Below are 23,276 nucleotides of genomic sequence, written 5' to 3'. Positions count from 1 at the left end.
ATTTAGCTTTTAAAATAAAGTCATATATTCAAATGATGCTTAATAGTACCACCACCAGGGGGCCAGTTTAATATTGTCATTGCAGCTGTCATATGTTATTGTCAATAGACAGGTCAAATAAAAATAGAAATAGGAAAAAAAACAGAACCAGAGTCACATAGACTTGTGAAGAAGAAAGAAAAATATTGAAACAAAAAAAAACGATGAGGACGACATAAAAAAAACTCGTAAATATATTTAAGAACTCGGTTGTAAAATGTCGTTTAACTATCCGACAATAAATGGCAATGGATTACCAGCGATGTGTAAGTGAAGACGATATTCAGTTCATATATGAAAAAAAACAGCGAGCAAATTTTAATTAGGTTTAATTGGATTTGTGCGCATTATGTTTTATTGATTAAACAACATGTAGCTGTGTGCATTGGGATTTACATCAAATTTCGGTCTATTTTCTGTTTCAGTGCCATTGCTAACGAATTTGGCGAATGGGAATCATTTTCTTCCGACTTTGACGACAAATCAAGCTGTTTCGGCTGGTCTATTTACGGCTCACAATCCAACGGTGGCCACATCATTAGGTGAAAATGCCATGGAATTTGGTCGAACCCAAGCTAAACTCTGCCAAATTCAACCGGGAGCTGGCCCAATGGATTTGGAAACGTTGAACGATGAACGTGACACGCAATCGTACATGCAGAGTCCGTCGGGCAGTGAATTGAGCCTGGCATCCACACAAAGTGTTCGTAAAATGGATGAAAATAGTGAGAAAAGCTTTCCAACATTTAATCCATGTGATGTGATGTACAATATGGGGATACCTTCTCAAAATCTTATGATGATGCCTGGTGTTATGAATATGGTTCGTGATGCATCGTCAATGGTACAAACTCTCCCACAATTTTCCCTTCTCAATCAAATGCCCGTGCAAACATCGTCGGTTGTGTCCACAGCCAATCTGACCGATACGATTGCCACACTTACCACGGCCACCACATCGTCGATCAATTCCACTGGAATGATAAAAGAAACGATTACATGTAAATCGTGTGTCTTATTACCACCAAACCCGAATGCACCGCCGCCATCGACCCGCGAAAGACCAAGCGGCTGTCGAACCGTCTTTGTTGGCGGCCTACCCGAGAACATAACCGAAGATATAATTCGTGAAGTGTTCGAACGATGCGGTGAAATAACCACGCTGCGACTGTCAAAGAAGAATTTTTGTCACATTCGTTTCGTTTTTGAAGCTTCAGTCGACTCGGCCATTTACCTTTCCGGGTATCGCATTCGCATCAACAATCTCTCCGATTCGCTGAATTGTGGACGCTTGCATGTTGACTTTGCACAAGCCAGAGATGATCAGTACGAATTTGAGTGCAAACAAAGGCAATGGCAACGTGAACAAAGGCACAGAGAACGCATCGAACGTGATCGATTAAAACTCTCACCGCCAATCGTTTACTTTAGCGAACATGAGGCTGCTTCCATTGCCGAGAAATTGAAACAAGACGACACATTCTCGAAAGCAGTACACATATTTGTTAATTGGCTGGAACGCGGCGATGCAACAAAGAAAAACTCAAACACTTTTTACTCAATGATCCAGAGCACAAATTCGCATGTGCGACGATTGCTGAACGAAAAAACGGCATACGAAGAGGAATTGAACAAAGCCAAAGAGACGCATCGCAAACAAATGCAAAATCTGTCCACACAACGTAAGTATTTGCAAAACAATGTATAGATTGTGTTTATTTACTTTTCGTTCTTTCTAAATTTTGTGTTACGGTGTTATTTGAATGAGTCAGTATAGCGTGTGTATGCGTGGTTGTTTTAATTGTAAATTACAATTGCTAGAATCGTTCAGAATTGAGTGCAAGCTCAGCACAAACATTCACACAAACACGTACAGAGTGAGAGTAAGCAAATATGCGCGCTCCTTTATGTAGTTAATCAGGTGAGATCTTTGAAACAACAGCCAAATTGTTCACCTTTTTATCATGTCAACTTGAGAATATGTATTTTAATGTGGGCCAAACAGTCGACGATAGGCGATATAACAAGAAGAAAATCGCTAAAGGTGCTGATGCATGCAAATAATAATCAAATCGATCATTAGTTTATGCACTTATTTAAAGAAAAAAAAAACACACACACACAAACCGCAAAAGGCAAACTGCTACAGTAATCTTTCTTTTGTACACTATACTTAATTTTCTTTGAATTAAACCGAATTATATTTTCTTTATATCTTCCTTTGAACAACACTAAAAAAATACAACTCTCTATCTATCTCTCTCACACACACACATACAAACACAATAACATTTCAAACGTTCTTCGTCAGCCCCAAATCTACTATTTAGATCTGGATAAGCATTTGCTTTATTTTGAAGGTAACCCTTGAATTTGTTTAAAGATGGTATGCGTGATGGGACATTATGTTCATTTTTCGTTTTTTTTTTTAGTTTAGAAATCAATTGAGAACAGTTAGACAATTTCTTTTCACGAGAGATTACGTTGCGTTTATTGTTGTGGTTGTTTATTTTGAGTATACCACTCATGTATTAGATGTGTCTCGGTCATTGTTTTTAATGCGTTTTTAACCGCCAGCTTTTTGTGAGCAATAAGGGAATGGGTTGCACTTGTTAATTTTATTCAAATGAGGTAAATATTTCACAATCACAGTCGGATTCATTTGAACTTAAAAAAAAACGGTGATCGATATGCACATTTCAAAGGATGGATGCGACTTTCGTAAATTGAAACCACTTTGTTTTACTTTAGAAAAAGATAAACCTGTTTGAAAATTTGCAAAAAAAAATCTGTTCAGCATCAACATTCTATCCAAAAAAAAATCGGTCCAACTCATACTAATATCAATGAATGTTGATAGTTGAACGATTACTACTGTCGAATTAGATAGTTGCATCCATAATGAAGAAAATGTTGCATTGCTTTCTCGCCTCTTGTGGTCCACGATGTCGATGCTATGCATTTTGGATACTCGCTTTCATTGTTGAACCAGAGCTAAGTTTTGTCAAAGTACTTTACATCGTTTTTAATGCTTTTGAATGATGCTAATTTTGTTCTGGGTTGAGAATGGAAATCGAATTTTCTTCGATAGACACTAGACAGTGATTCTACTTGTAGAAAATGTGATTTCTCATTCACTGCGGGTTGAGTTTAACAAATTTTTATATCTGTCAAAGCCAACAGAAAAAAAACTTTGTGTTTTTCATTTTTTCCATGTTTTTTCTTCTTCTTTTTTTTACCAAAAAAAAAACTGATTAAGTTGTAATATATCGAATATTTAATACATTTTATGAATTGTATACAACCAAAAAAAAACACAAAACGAATGAATAAACAAATACATATGCATTATATGGGTCTAGTCTCACAAATTGAAAGAGTATTTGGTGCTGCAAGTCACAAAAAAGTCTGGGATCACTTCACCAAAGCTCAGCGAAAGAATATCGATTTGTGGAAAAAGCAGTTACTGGTATGTAAACACAAAAACCAAAAACCTATCATCCATTTCTTTTGTTTTTGGTTTCATTATTTTTTTCATTGGATTTTCTTTAGTTTTCATTTATTTTTCAATTAATCATTTCCTCTATATATGACGCTAGACGTTGAGTGCTTGTCTATTTTAACGTAGTTAGATTAATTTTGTGTGTTTTTGCATTCATTTTCATAGTCAGATCAACAAAACTCATTATATCAAAACTGTAGACTTTGAAACAAAGACATTTCGACATTCGGGCTGCTTCTGTTTATGCACGTAGTAAAAAAAAATTGAAATTCTTTTAAACGCTTTCATTTGTATACTATTCTTGATCTCTTCAAAAAGAAACAAAAAAATCCATTAAATTAGATACAAAATTTTACATTTCAAGGTAAGTTCTGGATCAGTTCTAGTTGATATGGTCCGATAGCAGCTTTGATTGATTTTTGTTTATCTTTTTTTTTTGTTCATGCCAATTGCAAATATTCAATGTTCTAGTTTACATTTAAGACGAACCAGCGATTAATTTCGCATATTCCGATTTATAAAACAAACAAGAATCATTCGGTTTTCCCACGTAATGCAGCAATGCATCAAATACAAATACAAATTTCTTTCAAACAAATTTTTTTTCCGTTTTAGCCCAGAAAAAAAAACTACTTTTGCCAAAATGCAAACCAACAGCCATTTTAAACGGTCAATAATGATTAATTCGTGTATTTTTGCTCGTGTGATTGAAAACAGGAAATTCAAGTGCCACAGGAATCGCTTGAAAGTCATGACACAGACGAAATGGAAATGTCCGATGACGATGATGCAGCTAATTTACGGTATGGCAAACGATCCAGAATTAATGCCAAGGTAAGCATATTCCCCCTTTTCATATAATCACGTTTAAAACTAAAAATTGGAAGAAAAAAAGTCAAGCAAAAACCTAGGTCTATAGGCCTATTTAAAATTTGAAAAAAAGTTAAAATCGAAGAAGAAAGAAATGAAAATACAAACGAAAAGTAAATATTTATTCAATTTGTATTAATTAATTTCCATTTCGATGATATTTCCAGGATAATGAAAGTAAAAAGTCTGATTCAATGGCCTATGCGAATAGCTCGAAAGCCTTAGATGTAAGGGAGCAACAGCTAAAAGTGTTGCATGAAACGATACGTAATCTTCAAACGCAGTTGCTGGAAAATAAAACCAAAGAGAGGGAGAATCTGACGAGAATCAGTGAATTGGAGGACAAATTGAAGCAGGCAAATGTCAAGGAGTTATTGTTAAAAACGCGAATTGTCGAGGCGTCCAAGGGTTCCATTACTTCGATTTCCGATCATGCATCGGAATCGAGTGATAGCGACAAGGACGTTGTTTGTGTTGATGACGGTGAACCGCATCAAATCAAAGAAGAATCACAAAAACCGACCGATTCAAAAGCTGCACCGAAACCAACGGAATCGAACGCAAGCGAAAGTGTGGGTGATGGCAGTCGTCACATGATTGATGTGGATGAAGCGCGCCTTATTGGATTGATTTCGTCATTTCTTTTGGTGCATCCGTTTGGTGCTTGTCTAAGTAATATCTTAACCTATGTTCAACAAGTTTCCGTGCAATTGCGTGCCAAAGATGTCGAAGACATTTTGAGCCGTTACAAGAGCATCTTCAATGAAATGGATCATCAGCCAAATGGTGTCGAGTCATCATCAATAACGACCGAACGCAAATGGAAATTCTGTGGATTCAATTAGACCAGTAATTCGACAATCGTCATACATGATTGGACATCATTGAATAAGTAGCGCTAGTTCGCTTTTTTGTCACCTTTTATTTGCACACCATCGCGCGTCACTTTCAATCAAAAACTAATTGCTGCAATAGAATTGCATGGAATTTAATTTACAAAAATATCAACCACTTTTTTTAAGCTAAATTTTTTACGAAATAAGTTTATTTATTTAGATATTGTCGAACAAGTCATTGTAATGGTTTCGATTTTCTTCTTGCCCATTCACACTCACCAAAGCTAATTTATATACACAAATACCATACATTTTATGATGGAATCAACGTTTTTGTTCTGTCTTGTTTTTTGCATGAATAAATAAAAATAAAAATTGTAATTGGAAAATGAACGGAAATCGACTACATTTATCATTCGACCCTCATTTAGGAAAAGTTATGATACACACACATACGAAATTAGATGAAAATGACGTCAATTCATCATCTTTCTCACCTAATTGGATCGCGTGCGGTGCATTTCTGGTAAGTTTAACATCGAAAATTACATGTTCCCCGGTGATTTCCGCCATCGAATCTATTTAACGTTCTGATGATCGACGATCCAGTGTGACATAATATTGAAGAAAGGTAATGCACACACATATGGAATCACAAGTGTTTGATTTGAGCCGTTGCCAAGCACCATAAATCAATTAGAACAAAATCAACGGCACAGATTGGTATGTACTTCACCAACCGGATATGCGTTCAACAACGAACAAAAAATGTTGATTTCATTCCAAAAATTTAAATGAAACATGCAGCAGCAAAACAAAACGAAATAAAATTCAAATGCGCAGGCGTTGTTTTGGATCTCTCTAATGATTGTACACACACACACTCATCGGTTGAAATGCATTGCGAATGGTGTTTGTTTTGGTTACGTTGCCGCACTACCGGCCAAATTCCAAAATATTTTCGCTTCCTTTGCGGTATCGAATTTTCGGTGGTTTGTTATTTTAGTACCGCGCTCGTTTCTTCCTTCTTCTTCATTTCAACCGTTGGTTGGGCACAAGCCACATATCGTTTTTCATATTGTCAAAAACCAAAATAAAAATCATTGCACTCGTAATGCACTGACACTTCAGTAGCATGCAAACGGTTTGAACGGAATCGAACGGCCAAATGGTGTTGCATCTTGCATAATAATATATTGCGCGATGCTGGAAATTGGAAAGATGTGCAGCGAGGCAAAAACAGATGGGCATTTCCACATAACGGAAATTCAAAACAGCAAAAACGACAAAGACAATACGGTAAAATGCGAAAAAAGAAGAAGAAGACGACGACGACAAGAGCCAAAGTGTTCTCTTGACTGTGTATTAAGTGTAATTTACATGTAACGCTCGATTTCCAGCACAAGTCGTGTTTTGTTCGTCCTTTTTTCATCAAATACTATTCCGTTCGTGTTCATTCCACCAGTGTTTATTATCATTGCGTATATGATTTATTGAAATGGTTCTTTTCAAGTGATTTAGAAATGTCGATTTCGGCTTCACTTTTTCATCGAGATTTAGATAAATAAACCGGAATAAACACTTACGGTCGGCATTATGAGGAGCCTTTGAACTGCGCGATTTTCCCGAAAGCCAAAGTTCCAATGAACTCGATTGAACACTTGAAGGGAAGTAAAGTCACAAATGCAATTCATTCATTACGTCTCGTAAATCTCATTGCACCCGAAACACAGCACAAGTACAAATTGGCCCATTGAGCGATGGATTTGTCAGTTGCGGTAAATCTTTCAATGGGCATTGTCGTAAATTACCGCCGATCACTGTGCAAAATGTGAAATATGCAGACAATCCCAACTCCATCGCAGAAAGGCGCATGTATACAATACATCTTCAAGAATTAACCGCTCTTGGATGGATGGGTGTGAGATGCTGCGTGCGCACGCTTCATTCTCAATCAACGTTGATTCAGCTGAATTTATGTAGCGCACCGAGATCCAACCACATCCCGCACATCTGTTTACGTAAAAAAAACACACGAAACAAATTACGATTGCCTGGTGTTGTTTTTATGCACTATTTATATGAACTCGCAATGAAAATTACAAGCGTAAACCATTTTTTGTTGTTCACTTGCATATGCTATGACTACATCTCTCTCGCTCACTCTCACTCCCCGCATCCATGCATCAACCTTTTGTGAAGAAAGAATTAAGAGGAAAAGAAAGAAGAAAAAAAACCTGCGACTGTTCAAATGAAAAACAGTTGAAAGAAAAGTGTTCAATTGCGCAAACAGAATCTCATTCTAAATCAACATGCAGTTACATTTCGTATATATACATATAACCAACACGCATATTGTACATTAATTTACACAGTGTTCGCCGTCTTTCCCTCGAACTGTATCTGATTTGATTCAATTGCGCTGCTGCATGTAAGCGGCTGGCTGTGTTGGGCGAGCACGAGCTCCAAATCATTCGTTGTGTCTAATTCGAAAATCTGTGTTGATTGTTTAGATATTCTGTAATGTTCGTTTTGTTTTGTTTCGATTCGCTTTCGTTAGATTTTGTTTGACTTTTCTTAAAATAACGGTTAAATTCGATCCGACCAAAGAGAGAGAGAGAAATGAAGAACGATGATACACCTACCGACCCATTTGACTGATAAATACGATATGTCTTCACACAATTTACGAGACCCGAAACAAAAAACAAGAAAATGTGAACTCTTGATAGTGTGTTGATTTTCACCCCGACATCTGTCGCAGACGGAATTTAAACTGTTTATCAAGTTTCTAAGTCAAAATCAACAGCCTCACATGATTCATTAGCCGTCGTCGTCGTTGTCGTTCGCTTGAAGTGATGAGAGATTAGGATTGACATAATTGAACTGGTCAGTTTTGATTGAAATCTGGCTATGATTCTCATTCAATTTTGCACGCAAATCATGAAGCTACAGCAATTTCCGCGTACTTCATCATTTTTTGCTCGTGAACACACATAACAATAATTTCATTCACTAAATGCTTACGCTGCTCCGGTCGCCGATATCTCTGCGTAAGTTCGCTTAGAGCAAGAGCCTAACTAGAAGAACCGAAGCGCATACTCGGAGTACGATCGCATAAGCGAAACGATGCATAAGTAAAAGCCGAACGAACGCAAGAGAGAAAAGTGCGTTGTGGAGTTGAAGTCGATTGTGTACGCTGCCGACAAGCATGTGTAAACAGTTGAGATTTGATATCCTTCGAGAACGGTCGTGTGGTGACATATGTGCTGCACAAGCAAGATTTTTATGAGTTCGTTATTCGTATCGTTTTAATTTTTCGTTTTGTTTTCATGTGTATGTGTCAGAAAACTAGCAACGATTTTTTTACGCCTTGTATATCTTTGCAACGCTTGATAGTTTTTTGTTTAAGATTCTTTGGGCTATACCGAGTTTCAGTGTTAAAATACATATGTGCACATTTTACATTTTTCGAGCGATTTAAATTCGAATTTCACGGACAGAGAAGAAAAAGTTGAAAACAACAATTATGGGCCACGAGTGAAAGAAAGAGATCGGAGATTTAGAACAGTTTCTTGTTGTTGAGCCGAAAAAGAAGACAAAACTATTAATAAATTAGATACACATTTCGGAGCCGAAGTAAAGTGCATTTTTTCGATAGTCCGAGTGGAATCCGGTGGTGATGAATGTGATTGATATCATTTAAGTCAGTGCCATAAATTCCAACATTTGAACTGGATTTCGAATTAAATCATCTAAAATTGGAACTGAAGGCAAAATCATTTAAAGCTACAAATCATAGTGAAACGATTGCGATTCGTAAAACAATTAAAAACATTCAATTCAAATAGTCATCGAATTAAGACTTTCAATTGAGACCTCAGAATTGCTTATAAGAAAGAGTCCGCCGTTCGAAGTGAATTACGAAAGAAAAATTGAGGTAAAATGAAATTGTGAGAGGATTTTACTGTAAGGAAGTGAATTGATCACACGCGTGCGATCCTCAAGCTAGATCTGATAGCTGATAAGCAATAAAGCTACTGTCGTGTCTGTGGAAGCGAGTTAAAAATCTTTGGTAAGAATGAACATCCGTTTTGTTTTACCTTTTTTCCACCCAAACATTCTTCCTCTTCGTCGTCGTCGAGTCTTAAATCAATCAAAAGGGATAATCAAATGCAAGCGATGAGAAAGTGTTGACTGTATCGTAATCGAATTAACGAAATAGAAGTGAAAAATCGTAAAACATGTTCTCAACTAATAAAAATAAAATCCATCAGCTTTTGGTAACCGCACGAAACCAAAAAAACAAAGAAATAGATAGCAACCAAATGCTGTTTCTTTTTATTTATACATTCAATTTCACAACTTCCGATGCGTCCAAATCTATGGTTTGTTGTGGTAAATTTAATATGCTGGCTGACTTGGTTGGTCGCATAATAATAGCATTTCAACATATCTGAAACGTGATTGTGGTTAGAAATCAGGTTTCTATCGTCGTTGCACTCTCGTCATTATCATTATATGCTACTGTGCACGTGATCGTAAAACAAATGATGTGGAACATCAATTTGTATGTAGAATTCAAGCTTTCCGCCGCTTATGGAAGATGTTGAGAGTCGCATTTTCCACGTAATAGATACAGGTTACGAGTGAATTCACGCATGAAACTAACTGTTTTCGATTGAGATACGCAAAACTATATATTTACTAGGCGGGCAATGCAGAATAAAACATGCGATTTAATTGAATTTATAGCAAAAAGTCAGCACCGTGTGTAATTGGCAACTATTTACATGATGTTCGGCCATTGAGCGTACACATTTGTGGTCAGTCAAGTTGAAGAATGATCACATCTGTTTGACCATCCATTAACGCGAATAAAATACCAATTTTATTTGTTCAAGCTACCAAAACGATTGGAGTTTAATTTATTGTGTTGCCAAAAATACGTGCTTTGAGACGCATTTTTGGTTTTTGTCAGGGATTAAATACGATTTGGCTCGGTCTTAGATAACTTTTCTGAATCTAAAAATTCTTCAAACAACCAGCAACCCATTGTAAATCAGAATAAACGATATCGCACATCGCACGCCTGTCATAAACATATAACATAAAATTATAATCATAAATTCGGAGCCAAAACCAAAAAGACAAATACGAGCTACAGACAACACAACAGAGATAGAGAGTTAAAATCACAGTATGTCACCCTGCAAGAAAGGCATGATCCTTATGACCTGCTCGACGGGTGTTCGACCGAAAAAAGAAACGACAAACTCTAGCTAACGACTGTTTGGTGTATGTCTCAATTTTGTCCGTTCGATGCGCTGAAAATTCGGCTGTCATTTCGGATGGCTGTGTTTATATGTGTCTCGGCACATCCATGATCCACCTACATCACTCTCAGCAATAAAATGTTGTTTATTTTCTGTGTTTTCATCGACAATGTAACGAAATTCGGACTGATGGACGCATTAGACTGATGTCAGTGAAACCATTACGACTCACACAGGATTCGAGTGAAAATTGCGTTTATTGCGATCGGTTCTTGACACAAATCACGGTTTTCTCAATGCAGTTGTAAAGAAAAAACAGCTCACCAGCATCTCAAAGAAGTGGCAAAAACATTGTATTATTTATTTTTCGCAATAATTTCGAGTCTTAAATGACCGCCATAAAATTTAATTTGGGTTGATGTTTTTTCTCTTTGGCTAAGACTGTTCGCAAATGTGTGTTGATCGTAAGAAATGTTTGCTCGATAGAAAAGTGAAGAAAAGTCTTGAAAATCGAACTGGTTCAGCTCGTGAAAGCTAAAAATAGCCGGTAAAAAAGCGAAATATACATTCAAATCATTTTCAATTTTCTATTCGTTCAGGCTGTTCGATATTGCGCATTGAAAACCGATTTCCTTGGCAATTAGCTTCACGGTTTGCGCGTATTCTCGCATTCGAGTTGCTTGAAAATTATGATCATTTGAAACTGCGAAGAAGTTTATTTTCGCACTTATTTATGTTTATCATAATTCTTTTTTTCCTTGCTAGCGAACACACGATCAGTCTTTATGAGCGAAATCGCTTTCCTTACGTCAAACTATCCTCGCTGACGGGTATAGCATTTGGTTTTTGTCAGACGAACGCATTTTTTGTTCCTTTCGGGTTTGGGAAAATAGATCTCGATACTTCAGGCTCATTTTTTTTATGTCGAAACTGTTCGCACTAAAATATTTGTTTACATGGGAATTTACTTTTCCGTGAACATTTACAGTCAGTCTCCTTGAGATATGCTAAGCTAACACACACAACTCAATTTTCCAATTGATACGCACCATTCGCTCCTAAACATGCAATTGGAAATAAACATTTTGGATGGAAATGCCTGATTTTATGGGTAAATATTTATACGAAAGTCTGGCGATCGACCAAAGTATCGATTGCGATCAATGTGAATTTTTGTGGAAAGCAGATAACGCATCTGGTTACCTCTCTACCTGGAATCAGTAGTATTATTGCGACGCACTTTACACAACAGAGGTGTGAAACGGAGATCTGATAAACAATGTCAAACAAACCATATTCGTGTTCATAAAGGATAATTTTTCAGTAGTTTAATAGTAATTTATGTGTGCGTTGCATGTGCGGTGCGGTACTGTGACGTATTTGGATTTATGGAATAGGATGTGTGGGTGAGAGATTCCATGCTGGATTTCGTTTAAATTTGGTATCAATTTATCGATACGTGCCCCGAATCGAAATTGTATTCAAGCTATTTGCGATGTGATTTCAAAATTAGCAGCTACACAAAATATAGCAACAGATGAAATGGTCTCATCGCAATGGCAACAACAATACCAAACGCTTCTGTATGAAAATATGACTTGAATTTCAAATGTAATCGCATTTTGTTTCGTATGGAGGCAAAGAATTCAGTCAGTAGCTGTTTGGAATATGCTTTGGAATGTATATTGTTATGGAGTATTCTTGAAGCGAGCGCTTAGAACTGATTTTAACTGTTGCTATTTGGGCGTTCAACTGTTCTGTTTTGGGTTATCAAAACATAAACGGTCATTTGTATGTTTCAAACGAGCCGCCTGCCAAAAAAATCCGGCTATATGATCGTTCAACAGTTGGCTTGTTCAACCTTTTTCTCTCTGTGTTGAGGATGAGTTTTTATGACAATATTGCAAACATCTGCGATTTATCTGCCGTTGGAAGAGGAAAAAAAAGGTCTTTACACTTTCATTCGCTCAGCTAAGAAATTTTTGCGTTCTTATAAACAAAAGTCCAAATGTTCGTCCATGATGTGGAAATGTGTGTTGTTTGGCGTCGAGTACAAAATCTGCATCGAGTTAGACATTACATAAGCTTCAGCAAAGTAAACAACGTTTTAAGGCGAACGGCACTAAAAAGCAAAATATGAACAAGATATGATCTCATAAACGTCTAAAAGTGCTGCGCCGCATTTTTATATTTCGCGCGCCAATTGTAAATTGTTCTGTTTTTTTGATTGAAAAAAATCGCATTTCGAAGAAAACGCCACACAACACCCGACGACTTTAAACCAATTTCTGGTCGCCGATTGGCTCCAATTGTCCAAACTGCGTGACAGTTTAGTACCCAATTTAGACTGTATCGAATCAGGCGACAATTTGGTGTTGTTGTTGTTTTTCCAGTTTTTCAAACATTTTAATTTATTCGTCAAGAGAATCGTTTGGTTTGAAACCGTTTTTTTTTTATGAATTACAATGAGGGTCTTTGTATTCGAATTACCGAAGGTTACGCACAACTGAAATTAAATTTACGGCCCATTTTGACTCCATGAAAATACTTTATTCAGCCAACTTGCCACGCTACTAAAATATGAACATCGAAATAGCAACGAAAGGAGCAAATTTTTCATTCGGATTTGAGTTCAATTCGTTTATTTGCCATGGCATTGAAAGGAGTTTGCTCTCATTCGCCATCGAATAAAAAAAAAATAGTTTGAATAATTCACTAGCAGATGAATGTAATCAATTTGCAAAATTTCTATTTATAATCCACTTCATTCATGTGATGGAATGAAAAAAACCATATTCCACTTCGAAAATACAATTTTAGAGAAAACTATTTCGCTGGCTAAAATGCACTTGACTCACTTTATTGCATCTTTGATCTTAATAATAACGTTTTTTTTCTCTTCGTTTGCCTCATTTGTGCCATTTCCTTGTGAATACCGATATTTAGATCCGCTCAAGACAACCGCATCGCATTGTTGCGTCAATATTGAATATCATTGAGTCAAAATATGTTCCGGATTGAAAATTGAGAAAATTAATTAAAGTTCGAAAGAAACACGAGGAAAAGAGGCAGAATTGAAAATAAAATAAAACATTCGTTGTCAATTTTGTGTATTGATCATTGGTTTTAGTTGGCAATGCACGTTGTGTTCACACACACCACCAACTTCCATCAAAGGAATTCAATAAGCATTGTCTCATGCATATTTAATCATTTGTTTTTGTACGCGACAACCATTTGAATGTACAATTTCATCGACTCTTTTTTTTCTCTCTACAACCCGAGGTGTACGTGAACAAAGACACATCGCATGCATTTCAATGCTGTTTCCATTGCATCGCCTTTTTTTCTTTCTTCTATCAATGAAATTTAAATTCGAGAATTTCACATTTGAATCGGTGAACACTTTCGATCAGTTTAAAAATTGAACTTCAAAGTGATGTCGTCCCTTTTGATGAAGGGTGCATCCATTTAAAATAAAGGAAAAGGATGTTGGAATCTTATTTGAACATCAAAATCCTGTGGTTGATGGTGAATTCCTGATGACTTGTCACGGTCCTGTCTACAAATTCAAATTCGATTTCGACTTTTCGGTTTAAAGGTCCCGCTTTTTGAAATTTCGTGGAATTTTATTCCGGCGGGACGGTTTCCTTGAATTCGTTAGAGAAAACTCCTTTCGTCGATCATTTAGACATTCTCACGACTTGGTGTGAATTACACGATACAGCCTTTATTGAAATTCGATACCGATTTTTTTCACTAATGATTTTTTTCTCTCGAGCGGTATTCAAAATGCGGGAGCTTAATTCATTTGACTTCAAGGTGGATTCTCAGTGAGAACTTCTCACTATGTAAAAGATCTTCTTCTCCAATTTCACATTTATTCCAAATCTTAATTACTTTTTTCTTTCAATTTTCACCAATCTCAATTCATTTGCTCTACCATGTTTTCTTTTCGCTTCGAATCTGGACAAAACTTCGTAGGCCGATTACGGAAGAGCTGCTTCGAACCTAAGAAAAATTGGTATTGCTCAAATCAAATGAGGAAGTAAAACATTAACGGTTCTTTGTCAATCCATTTTCCCACACTGCATCCATTTACGGACGTTTAGGCCGATTGGTTCAACAAACTTGCAGGTTGCAATGGCCATGCCATGTAAAACAATTGTACAAGAAAAACTTTCTATGGATTTTTAATTGATGTTCCATCAAAAATGAACGCTTTTCCTGTCATGAATTATTAATTGTGTTCTTTTCTCAGTTCTGGAATCTATTTCTATGACTTATTTGATTTTTCGATAAGTTTGATGTGCGCAAGTGTACGCATATGCCGTATCGCTGATGAAATATGGATTTGTCCATTCAGAACGCGTACAATTGTTGAATGACAGAACCGGAAAAAACAATTACACGCATCATCAACGAAAATCGATTTGAAACGAAAAAGACGACAGAATAAAAATAGCAGCATACATGCAAAGCATTCGCATTGCCACAACTGAATGAAGCCATCGCTTTGTGTACCTTTTTTGTTAACAGCCATGTCGTACATCGTTAACTGTCCGCGCGCGCTTAAACAATGGATCTTCGCCAAGCAAGCAAATTATGATAATTGATTTTTATTTTCTCCAATGGAAAATTGAATGAATATGAAATGGCCGGTTGGCATTTAATTCGATTGATCGGAAGTTTTTATAATTAAGCATTTCATTTCAATTTTATCTTCAGCTAATGAGGCTCGTTGTTCGCGTTTGCATATTCCTTTCGATTTATTTGCCATATTCTTTGTTTACTTGTGTCAATTTAAAGAGAGAGACAAACATTAATTTTTTATGTATTCTACGTTTTATTTCCTCTTTCTTTTCTCCGTCCGAACGCAGATTATGTGTAGTCGATCGGTGTCGGAGTTGTTGTCGCCATCGTTGTCGTCATCGTCAAGTGCAAACTTTAAATTTCCTATTTATTTACTGATCCTATTGACGAGCGTTCAGTTGATCGATGCATTTTGCGACAAACACCAGTGGTGGCAAGAGCAACTTGATGAATGTATCCCGTGCACAGTGTGCGACGCAAGTAAATCGATCGTATTGAGACCCTGTCAAAAACATTCGGACACCGTCTGCGGAACACTTGACGACGTCGAACTGGAACTGGACTGGATAAAAGCTGCTGCAGTCTCTGCTCATCACAAACAAGTAAGTCTGACGAGGAATTTTTCCTTGTTCCTTTTCCGGTTTTGGATTTGTTGATATTAATAACAGGGCGATATTTCGTTCATCAGGTTGAAGAACATCAGCATTTGGGAGTCATTGAAAAATCAACGGCCACAATGTTAATGTGGGACTGGCAATCGTTATCGCTTGCTTTGGCTGGCTTAATGTGTTTACTCTTTTTCATTGTCGCCGCTTGCATCTACTGGCAACACTCACACTATTGGAAAAAATTGGAACAAATGGAACGGAGATATAACGCAGGTAAGAGACGAATATTTCAATTGCGGAAGTTTAAATATTCATTTAAAATTTGTCTGAGAAATCACTCGAAAAGTATAAGCAGTTCTTCATTTTCATTCTGTCGTAAGACAGTTCTCACAGTCAAGTAGACATTTCAAGTGTACATTACCCCAAACGCATATTAAAAAGATAGATAAAAACCATTAAAAACAAGCTGATGACTATAAACATGTACCCTTTTATATCATAATAATTAGCCATTAGACTCATAATTTAAATGCTACCTTCGAAGCGAGTGATTAATATTCTATCGAGAAATCCAACGAAATCCGACGATTGTATTCATGAAATAAGCGCCAGAATTCTTCCGAAAATTCTTTATTCACAACAATGTCGTGTGCATTCTACTTTTATTCTCTGAAAATTCCACTAGACCAAACTCCGGAATAAAGCCGGCATTCAAACAATGCGACCAAACAAATTTATTGTCTTCGAAATGGTGTGTGAAAAAAATGTCGGTAGACGGAAAAATGTGCTCGAAAATAAATTCAAAGCTACTAAAAACAAATTTAACACGATTTTTGAGTGAGTGACACTCGCGTGCGTGTGCCCGCGACTAACAAATTAATACGGTTATTGAGTGAGTGTATGTGTATAAAAATACGTAATATGTGCGGAGCAAAAGGAGGAAATCGGGAATCGAGTGGATTCGTCGATGCATTTGCTTATAGAATTTGGCTTGCGCAACCAACTAATCCAAATCGACATAAGATGAGCGCGAAGAGAATGCTCTAAAAATGTCGCAGCGTTTCACTCGACTTGACAGTTATTATCATCGCTTCGACACACGACTAAATGCATGCACTCCACACAGACAGACGGAATGAAATCGCGCGAAAAACCAATTCATTCTCTGTGTGTCGCGCAATGTGACGAGAGAAGAGGAGCAAAAAGTCGAACGGAAAAAATTAAAACATCGTATCGCATGAGGCAACAGAGACAGACGGAGAAAACGCGCACGCCGTACGCGATGCATATAAAAATTAACGAAACTCATAAATTCCGGGTGATGTCAATGCACGACAACATCTCATGTCATTATTACTAAATGTTGGAGGCGAGAATCGCGCGTCCCGTGCTTCAATTTTTTTCTTCGTTTCGTCTCTCTGTGTGTTTTTTCTTTTCTCAACTTTGTATTATAGGTTGTGTCATAATCGTAACGAGAGTGCATTACAGATGTTGAAATTAAAAAAGTCGAAAAAAAATACAACAATTTTCTGAGTAGCATGTGTTCGATTATTGTTTCACTTTTTTTCCTACTTTGGACATTCAATCGATCGCTTTCTTCCCCTCGACACACTCATCGTCACCATTTCCAACGAAAACACATTTTTATCTTGAATACGTACACGAAAAACAACAATTATAATTTGTTCGAATGTCATGAAACCGGGGGATCTCGCGTCGATCGCATTTCACTCAACATAGGTTTATACATTAAACGATACATTTTTATGCTGTGTCGCATCCAAAACCACACGCTTCCTAAAAACATTTTTTTGATGTGTCTTGAAATGACGAAAATGTTTAGAAACAACAACAATGACAGTTGAGATATTTGTGAGAGAGAGAGAGAAAGAAAGAATGACTATTTAAAAGAAGCTCATTTTTAATCGACACCCTTTTGGGCTTTCAAGCCAACTTGATGATCGAATACGATCCCTTTGAAGGTTATCATCTTACGTTTGACGTTCATGTGCTCGGCGATTTTTCAAACGAATTATTATTCTATTTTTGTCCATGAAAAAATCGTTTGAAGTTGAACGGTTTGATGTAATTAACCCGTAAACAGAAAGCGAGTAAAACAAAATCAAACAAAAATTTATAAAAGTTAAACGGTGTTATGATTTATCCCAGTCAATTAAACTATATATTTGAATTCGTCAACTTGAATTAATACTACGATTGTTTTGTTTTTATTTCTTTGTCGTTTGTATGTGCCATAAACGAAAACAAAGACCAAAGACCAAAACTCAACGTGCGACAAAAGTAATAAATTTCGTTTATGAACTGCTCATGAACGTATAATTCTTTCAGCAAGAATTGCTTTTTTTGTTCTCCCTTTCTTGTTGGCGTCGATTTAAGAGCCATTATTTTGGACAGAAAAAGTGTGCTGCAGTCATTTCATAAGCCAACTGAATGGCATTACTCGACTCGAGTAACTCGAGAGACTTGCTCTTATTGTGACTTCATTTTTTTTCCTCAAAATTTATTCCAAACTTGTCCCATACTGGATGAATTTATGCCATATGCACTGTTAGCCAATGTGTCGAGACATATTTCAAACAAAATGACGACAATACGACAACACTATGCTCTTGCAGCAAGTGCAAGTGTTGTTCTCTGATCCTTTGTTTTCGTTCAATTGATGGCCTTAGTCGCCATCGTACATTCGATACTCGGTTCTCTTCTTCAAAACGCAACTAAAAAAGTAGAATGTGTTGAACATATTTTGTCTGTAGCGTGCATTTTCCAGGAGCCTATTCCTCCTAAATAAAACCCAAAACAACCACAAATAAATTAAATTTTCCCAGAAAAAAAACCTTCTCAAGGGTAGCCCAATTACTTTTTATCTGTCCTTTTTTTAATTTAATGAACTTAATTGAATTAATTCTATGCAAACAGAAAAAAAACGGTTTTCAAGAGCAATGCAATTCTCGAACGAGTAACGAACTTAAATTAACTTTAAAGTGGGCCTAGTTGTGTGTTTTGTTGGAACACACAAATTTTCAAGTGAAATTGATAATTTATGTGAATCACATTTCCTTTTTCGGTATGCATTTGGATCGAACGTTGTCAATGATCATCACCAATTGAGAGTGAATGCACCCACTTGTTTTACATTAAATAAACTTGAAAACATTTACCGTATTCCAGTGCATGTTATTGTGTTCATTTGACTAACGATCACCTCCCATATTTCATAATATAGCCATAATTGAAAACATCTCTGACGGCCTCCGAAAAGAACGAGAGAAATGTAGCTAATGAAGAGATTTTTCGTTCGTCTCTTTCGAAAAAATAAAATAAAACCAAATCCATATGATATCCTTTCGCTGTGGTTCCATTCGAACAGTCAACGAAAGGCAACGAACCGTAATGATTATCAAGTTTGTCAACATTTCGAATGGAACGAAAAAAGAAAAAGAAACGAAAAAAATATTTCAAAACTGCTAACACCGATGCTGGGCACATTCATTAATTAAATCATGGCATTTCGGCAAAGTGGCAAACATGTGTTTCGCCCTGCTCGAATGCTCATCATCAGAATATCATTAGTTTTTGGTTTATTTTTTGGTGATTTCATTTCGAAGCCAACGAGTAATATTTCGAAATGGATGAGCATCTGAATTCGCATGGGGTCATGCAGCGAGAGATAGCACATCGGCATCACTTAATGAAGCCAATTTTCGTTTACAAACATTAAAATTTAAGGATCCAAATATAGCCCGTCCGACATATGATAAATCTGTCATAAATTGCTGCGCATCATTATGACTTGACTGCGAGTTTTGATTTCACAGTTTTGGACTTTCCGTTTTTTTACCCGCGCGATAACGGATCACTTTGATATTTCCAACACCAAATCGCCAATTTTACTGTAAACACAGAGAGAGAGAGAGAGAAAAATACGATTGAGGCGTGTTGTATAGCGCTTATCTCTTGCGTATCAGTTGTAAACCGTTCGATTGCAACGTCGTTTTTTTCATTCATTATTATCTAATTTGCAATGGGATTGATTAAGGACTGTTGAACATCGGCATTTTTCGTTGAATTTATTTTATTTCGACAGCGATTTTCTGTCATTTTGTTTTCATTTCGTTGATTTGTGATTGCGTGGCCGCCGAACGCAACAAGACGAACGAGAGACAATGCCAAGAAATGTATGGCTTGTTATGACATTAACAGCATAATATAAATAAAATTCATTTTTGCCTCTTGAATCACGAATTCTTTTTTTCCATATCGGAGACTCTTCTGTCTCTATCTTTTTGCTTCGGTCGCTTGGGATAATTCTTGAGCCAGTGTTGCTGTTTACGCGATTATCCACTTAACGTTGAAGACGATTGAATGATTTATGTGTACTTCGTACATATTTTATTTTATGTGCTTTGAGTTCGAGTCGGTCAATGCTGTGTATATGTGTGCGATATGCTGCCGTACTGCTCCTTGCAGCAACACATACACAACGAAATCGCACTGATGACGACCAAAAAGACAGACAGAGGGAGAGAGAGAGAGAGAGAAAATCACAGACACTTGTAAGTTTATTAAATTGATAAAATAAAGTCGATCTTCGTTTACAAGATTGACTCGCATGAATTAGGCACAACAAGTAATACATTGTTTGAACGGGGCTCTTTGTTCGCATTCGAAAAAAAAACCAAGAACACTACTGAAGTACCATCATCTTAATAAAATAATAAAATGAGATGTAGAGAAAAATAGCGACGCATTCTCCACAGTTTCGGGTCAACTCGAGCAAGATTATGGTTCAGGCCGTAAATCTTATTTATTTTGCCATAAGACAAAGTACTGGCATTTTTAATGGTATTCGCTTCGGTCATAAAACTGATTACTTTGTAGTGTACGATAGAAATGAATTTTATTGACGAAAGTAAAGAGAGTTTGACTCCCGATGCGTATTTTGATACGGAATTTTGCTCGGAGAAATTTTTTTTAATTCAAATAGTGAACCAGCTCCTAGAAGTACCTACGAATAAAACACATCGAGTAAAATACTGAGTATTGAAGCTGCCATAAATTCACAAAAATTTATATGTCTCCAACCAATGCCACTTTTCATGAACAGAAAAGATTTTGAATTTTGAAATGAAAATGCATTTTGAAGCCGCATGCGGATTTTGCTGACCTTTTCGATGCAACAGAATTTGCACGTGATTTTTCCATTGCCTTGTTTAAAAATAGATGATGGGTCGTGTGCTGAATATGAGTAGTAGTCGTTGGAAAAAGAGTGCATTTGCCGATTGTGTACACCGTAGCGCATAAAATGGCCAGTTTATTTCGTATGCATGTACTGATTTTCCGCATGCTCATTTAACGCTTGTGTCGTGTGTTGCATCTGTTGATGCTGCACATATGTCCTCATAAATGCAGAATCAAAATGCTACAGACATGGTACTTGACTTATGTATCCAACTGTTTGCAGTCGAGTCGTCGTCTTTTTCTTCCTATTCTGTTGTTGTTGTTGCTGTTGTATGGAAAAACTCATCTCTTACAATTAGCTGACATGGTATATTTTTAAAATGATTCAATGGAGTTGTTTTTTTGCAACCGAGAAAAATGAACCAAGAGAGAGGAAAAAGAAAATCGGTGGAAAAAGGAATCCCTAAACATATCATCGAAGGCAGGCAAAAGACGACGACTTTGAAAAGCAGCAGGCAAATGTTGTAAAAATACGCATGAAACTCCTAAAAATAAGTCCGTTCGAATCTGCAAAAACAGAGGGAAAAAACAAATGTAGAAAAGAAGATCTCAACTCATCTTCATGTCGTACACAACATAATGATGACCGAAAACAGAAAAGAAAATCGCTTATGCGTACTAAATTTTAATATGATACTTTTGTTTTTGTTTTTTTTTCTCGTTTGGGTCGGTCTATCTCTCTCCATGTGCATCATGATATATATATGTAATTCAATCATTTTGGGTGCTAAGTCAACAACATACATTTTCAGTTTGCGCGCCAAATTCATTGCTTCACTCTCCTGAAAATGACAAATGATTCGTTTTCATTGGAGAATTAGGACAACGATTTGTTTCAATTTATTGAACACATATTCCATAGTTCAACCATGACATTGACAAATTCACTTTGGAAATTGAGAACTGTGCATAGGGAAAAAAACAGATAATAATTGAAAATGATTTACTAAATCAATGCTGATAATTCGTTTTTTTTTTAATGTTTTCAGAAGCGGAAGAGTTATCATCTCGCTTAATGCACACGATTATCGACATTCGAAATGATGACAGCGGACGAGTTGTGCTTGAAGAAGCCAAACGAGATAAAATCACGAATCCATTCGATTTGCAGTGCATTTACTTCGAAGAGTTACTAAGTAAGTGTCGATTTGTCGAACTATTTTTTTTATAGTCAAAAGATAGTCGTATTGATAGTTGAAGTGTACGCCCGAAAAAAAAGCGAATGTTCAAAACGCAGGCTATTTTTATACATTTTCCCTTTATGAAACTTTCAATATGCAATCGAAATGCAATTCTGGGTAATAAAATGCGGACTAATGACGCTTTTACGATAGTGATCTGTTTTGTTGTACCATTTTAATAGCAACCTATTAATAGCCAATATTTACGATGCACCAAACAAAACGTTGAAATTCCTTGAATTCGCCGAATGTTTAGTTTGCTTGGTTTCCCTACTATCTCTTTTCTTGTTTCACTCGTAAATACGGATGATCAATTCGTTTGGTTGAGGAAATTGACGATAGGAACGAATTTACGGGTAGTGATGAGTGTAAAACATTTATTGCGTAGGTTCGAACAATTGTCAGTTGGATGCATTGTAACCTATTGTAACGAAAATATACATTGTACTTCGTTCTATTTTAATAAAATGTTCTTTTCTTTCTGTTTTGCATTAGATAATGATGGCACGAATCGAGCGCCAGTGCCGAAGCCGTTGATCAAAACCAACCCGAAGAAGCATCAACCAATCGAATCAAAGGTCGATCTCAAACAAAAGGTGGAATGCGAAACGAATACAATCAAAGAGCGACCGATCGAAGATGAAACCGTACAAAAGCAAGGTCGTGGCAACTGCTACACCGAACCAATGCACCAGAATAATTGTGTCACATCAGAATTGTACATGCTTACATGAAAATGAGTCGCTCATACAATTTTGTTTGTAAAATTGTCGTTCCGGAGCTGAGCAAGTGAAATGGCAACAGAAACAAAGTAAAAACAAATTCTGAACTAAGGAGCCTCGTTGTATATTTTAGCGTCCATGTATTCGAAAGAAGCGTACCAAATAAATACTATGTAAAATATAATCATATTGTACAAAACAAAAAATGCAAATCACAGATTTCCTTTCATAATAATTTTATAAAACATATATGTGCAAACAGAGAGAAAAACCAACAAATGCTTGACAAAAAGTATTATTAGAACGATAGAGTTAATGTTATTTTGTAAAATTTATAAGTGGAAAATAAAAATTTTGGTGTATTTTTAAAATGAACAAAATAGAAATGCA

The 23,276-nt window shown here is 36.4% G+C and overlaps 2 protein-coding genes across 3 annotated transcripts; both read left to right on the top strand.

The window, feature by feature from the left end:
- Positions 1 to 78: 78 nt before the first annotated feature.
- Positions 79 to 5,640, top strand: LOC129571850 (ecto-NOX disulfide-thiol exchanger 2). Its single transcript, XM_055451723.1, has 5 exons — positions 79 to 305; positions 465 to 1,721; positions 3,402 to 3,508; positions 4,259 to 4,375; positions 4,579 to 5,640. Exons 1-5 carry the CDS (start codon positions 257 to 259, stop codon positions 5,254 to 5,256), a joined length of 2,208 nt encoding a protein of 735 aa, XP_055307698.1. The 5' UTR covers positions 79 to 256; the 3' UTR covers positions 5,257 to 5,640.
- Positions 5,641 to 8,408: 2,768 nt separating this feature from the next.
- Positions 8,409 to 23,272, top strand: LOC129571838 (tumor necrosis factor receptor superfamily member wengen). 2 transcript variants are annotated; one of them, XM_055451702.1, is made up of 5 exons: positions 8,409 to 9,322; positions 15,404 to 15,718; positions 15,805 to 15,997; positions 21,973 to 22,119; positions 22,660 to 23,272. In XM_055451702.1, exons 2-5 carry the CDS (start codon positions 15,407 to 15,409, stop codon positions 22,896 to 22,898), a joined length of 891 nt encoding a protein of 296 aa, XP_055307677.1. In that variant the 5' UTR covers positions 8,409 to 9,322; positions 15,404 to 15,406; the 3' UTR covers positions 22,899 to 23,272. The 2 variants fall into 2 exon arrangements, with proteins under 2 accessions (XP_055307677.1, XP_055307686.1); XM_055451711.1 differs by having other exon boundaries at positions 8,486 to 8,539.
- Positions 23,273 to 23,276: the final 4 nt, after the last annotated feature.

Source organism: Sitodiplosis mosellana, unplaced genomic scaffold, assembly GCF_009176505.1.
Source record: "Sitodiplosis mosellana isolate CC-2019 unplaced genomic scaffold, AAFC_SMos_1.0 Smas_scaffold_1, whole genome shotgun sequence".
Classification (NCBI taxonomy): Eukaryota; Metazoa; Arthropoda; class Insecta; order Diptera; family Cecidomyiidae; genus Sitodiplosis; species Sitodiplosis mosellana.
This window is presented reverse-complemented; position numbering and strand designations above follow the sequence as displayed.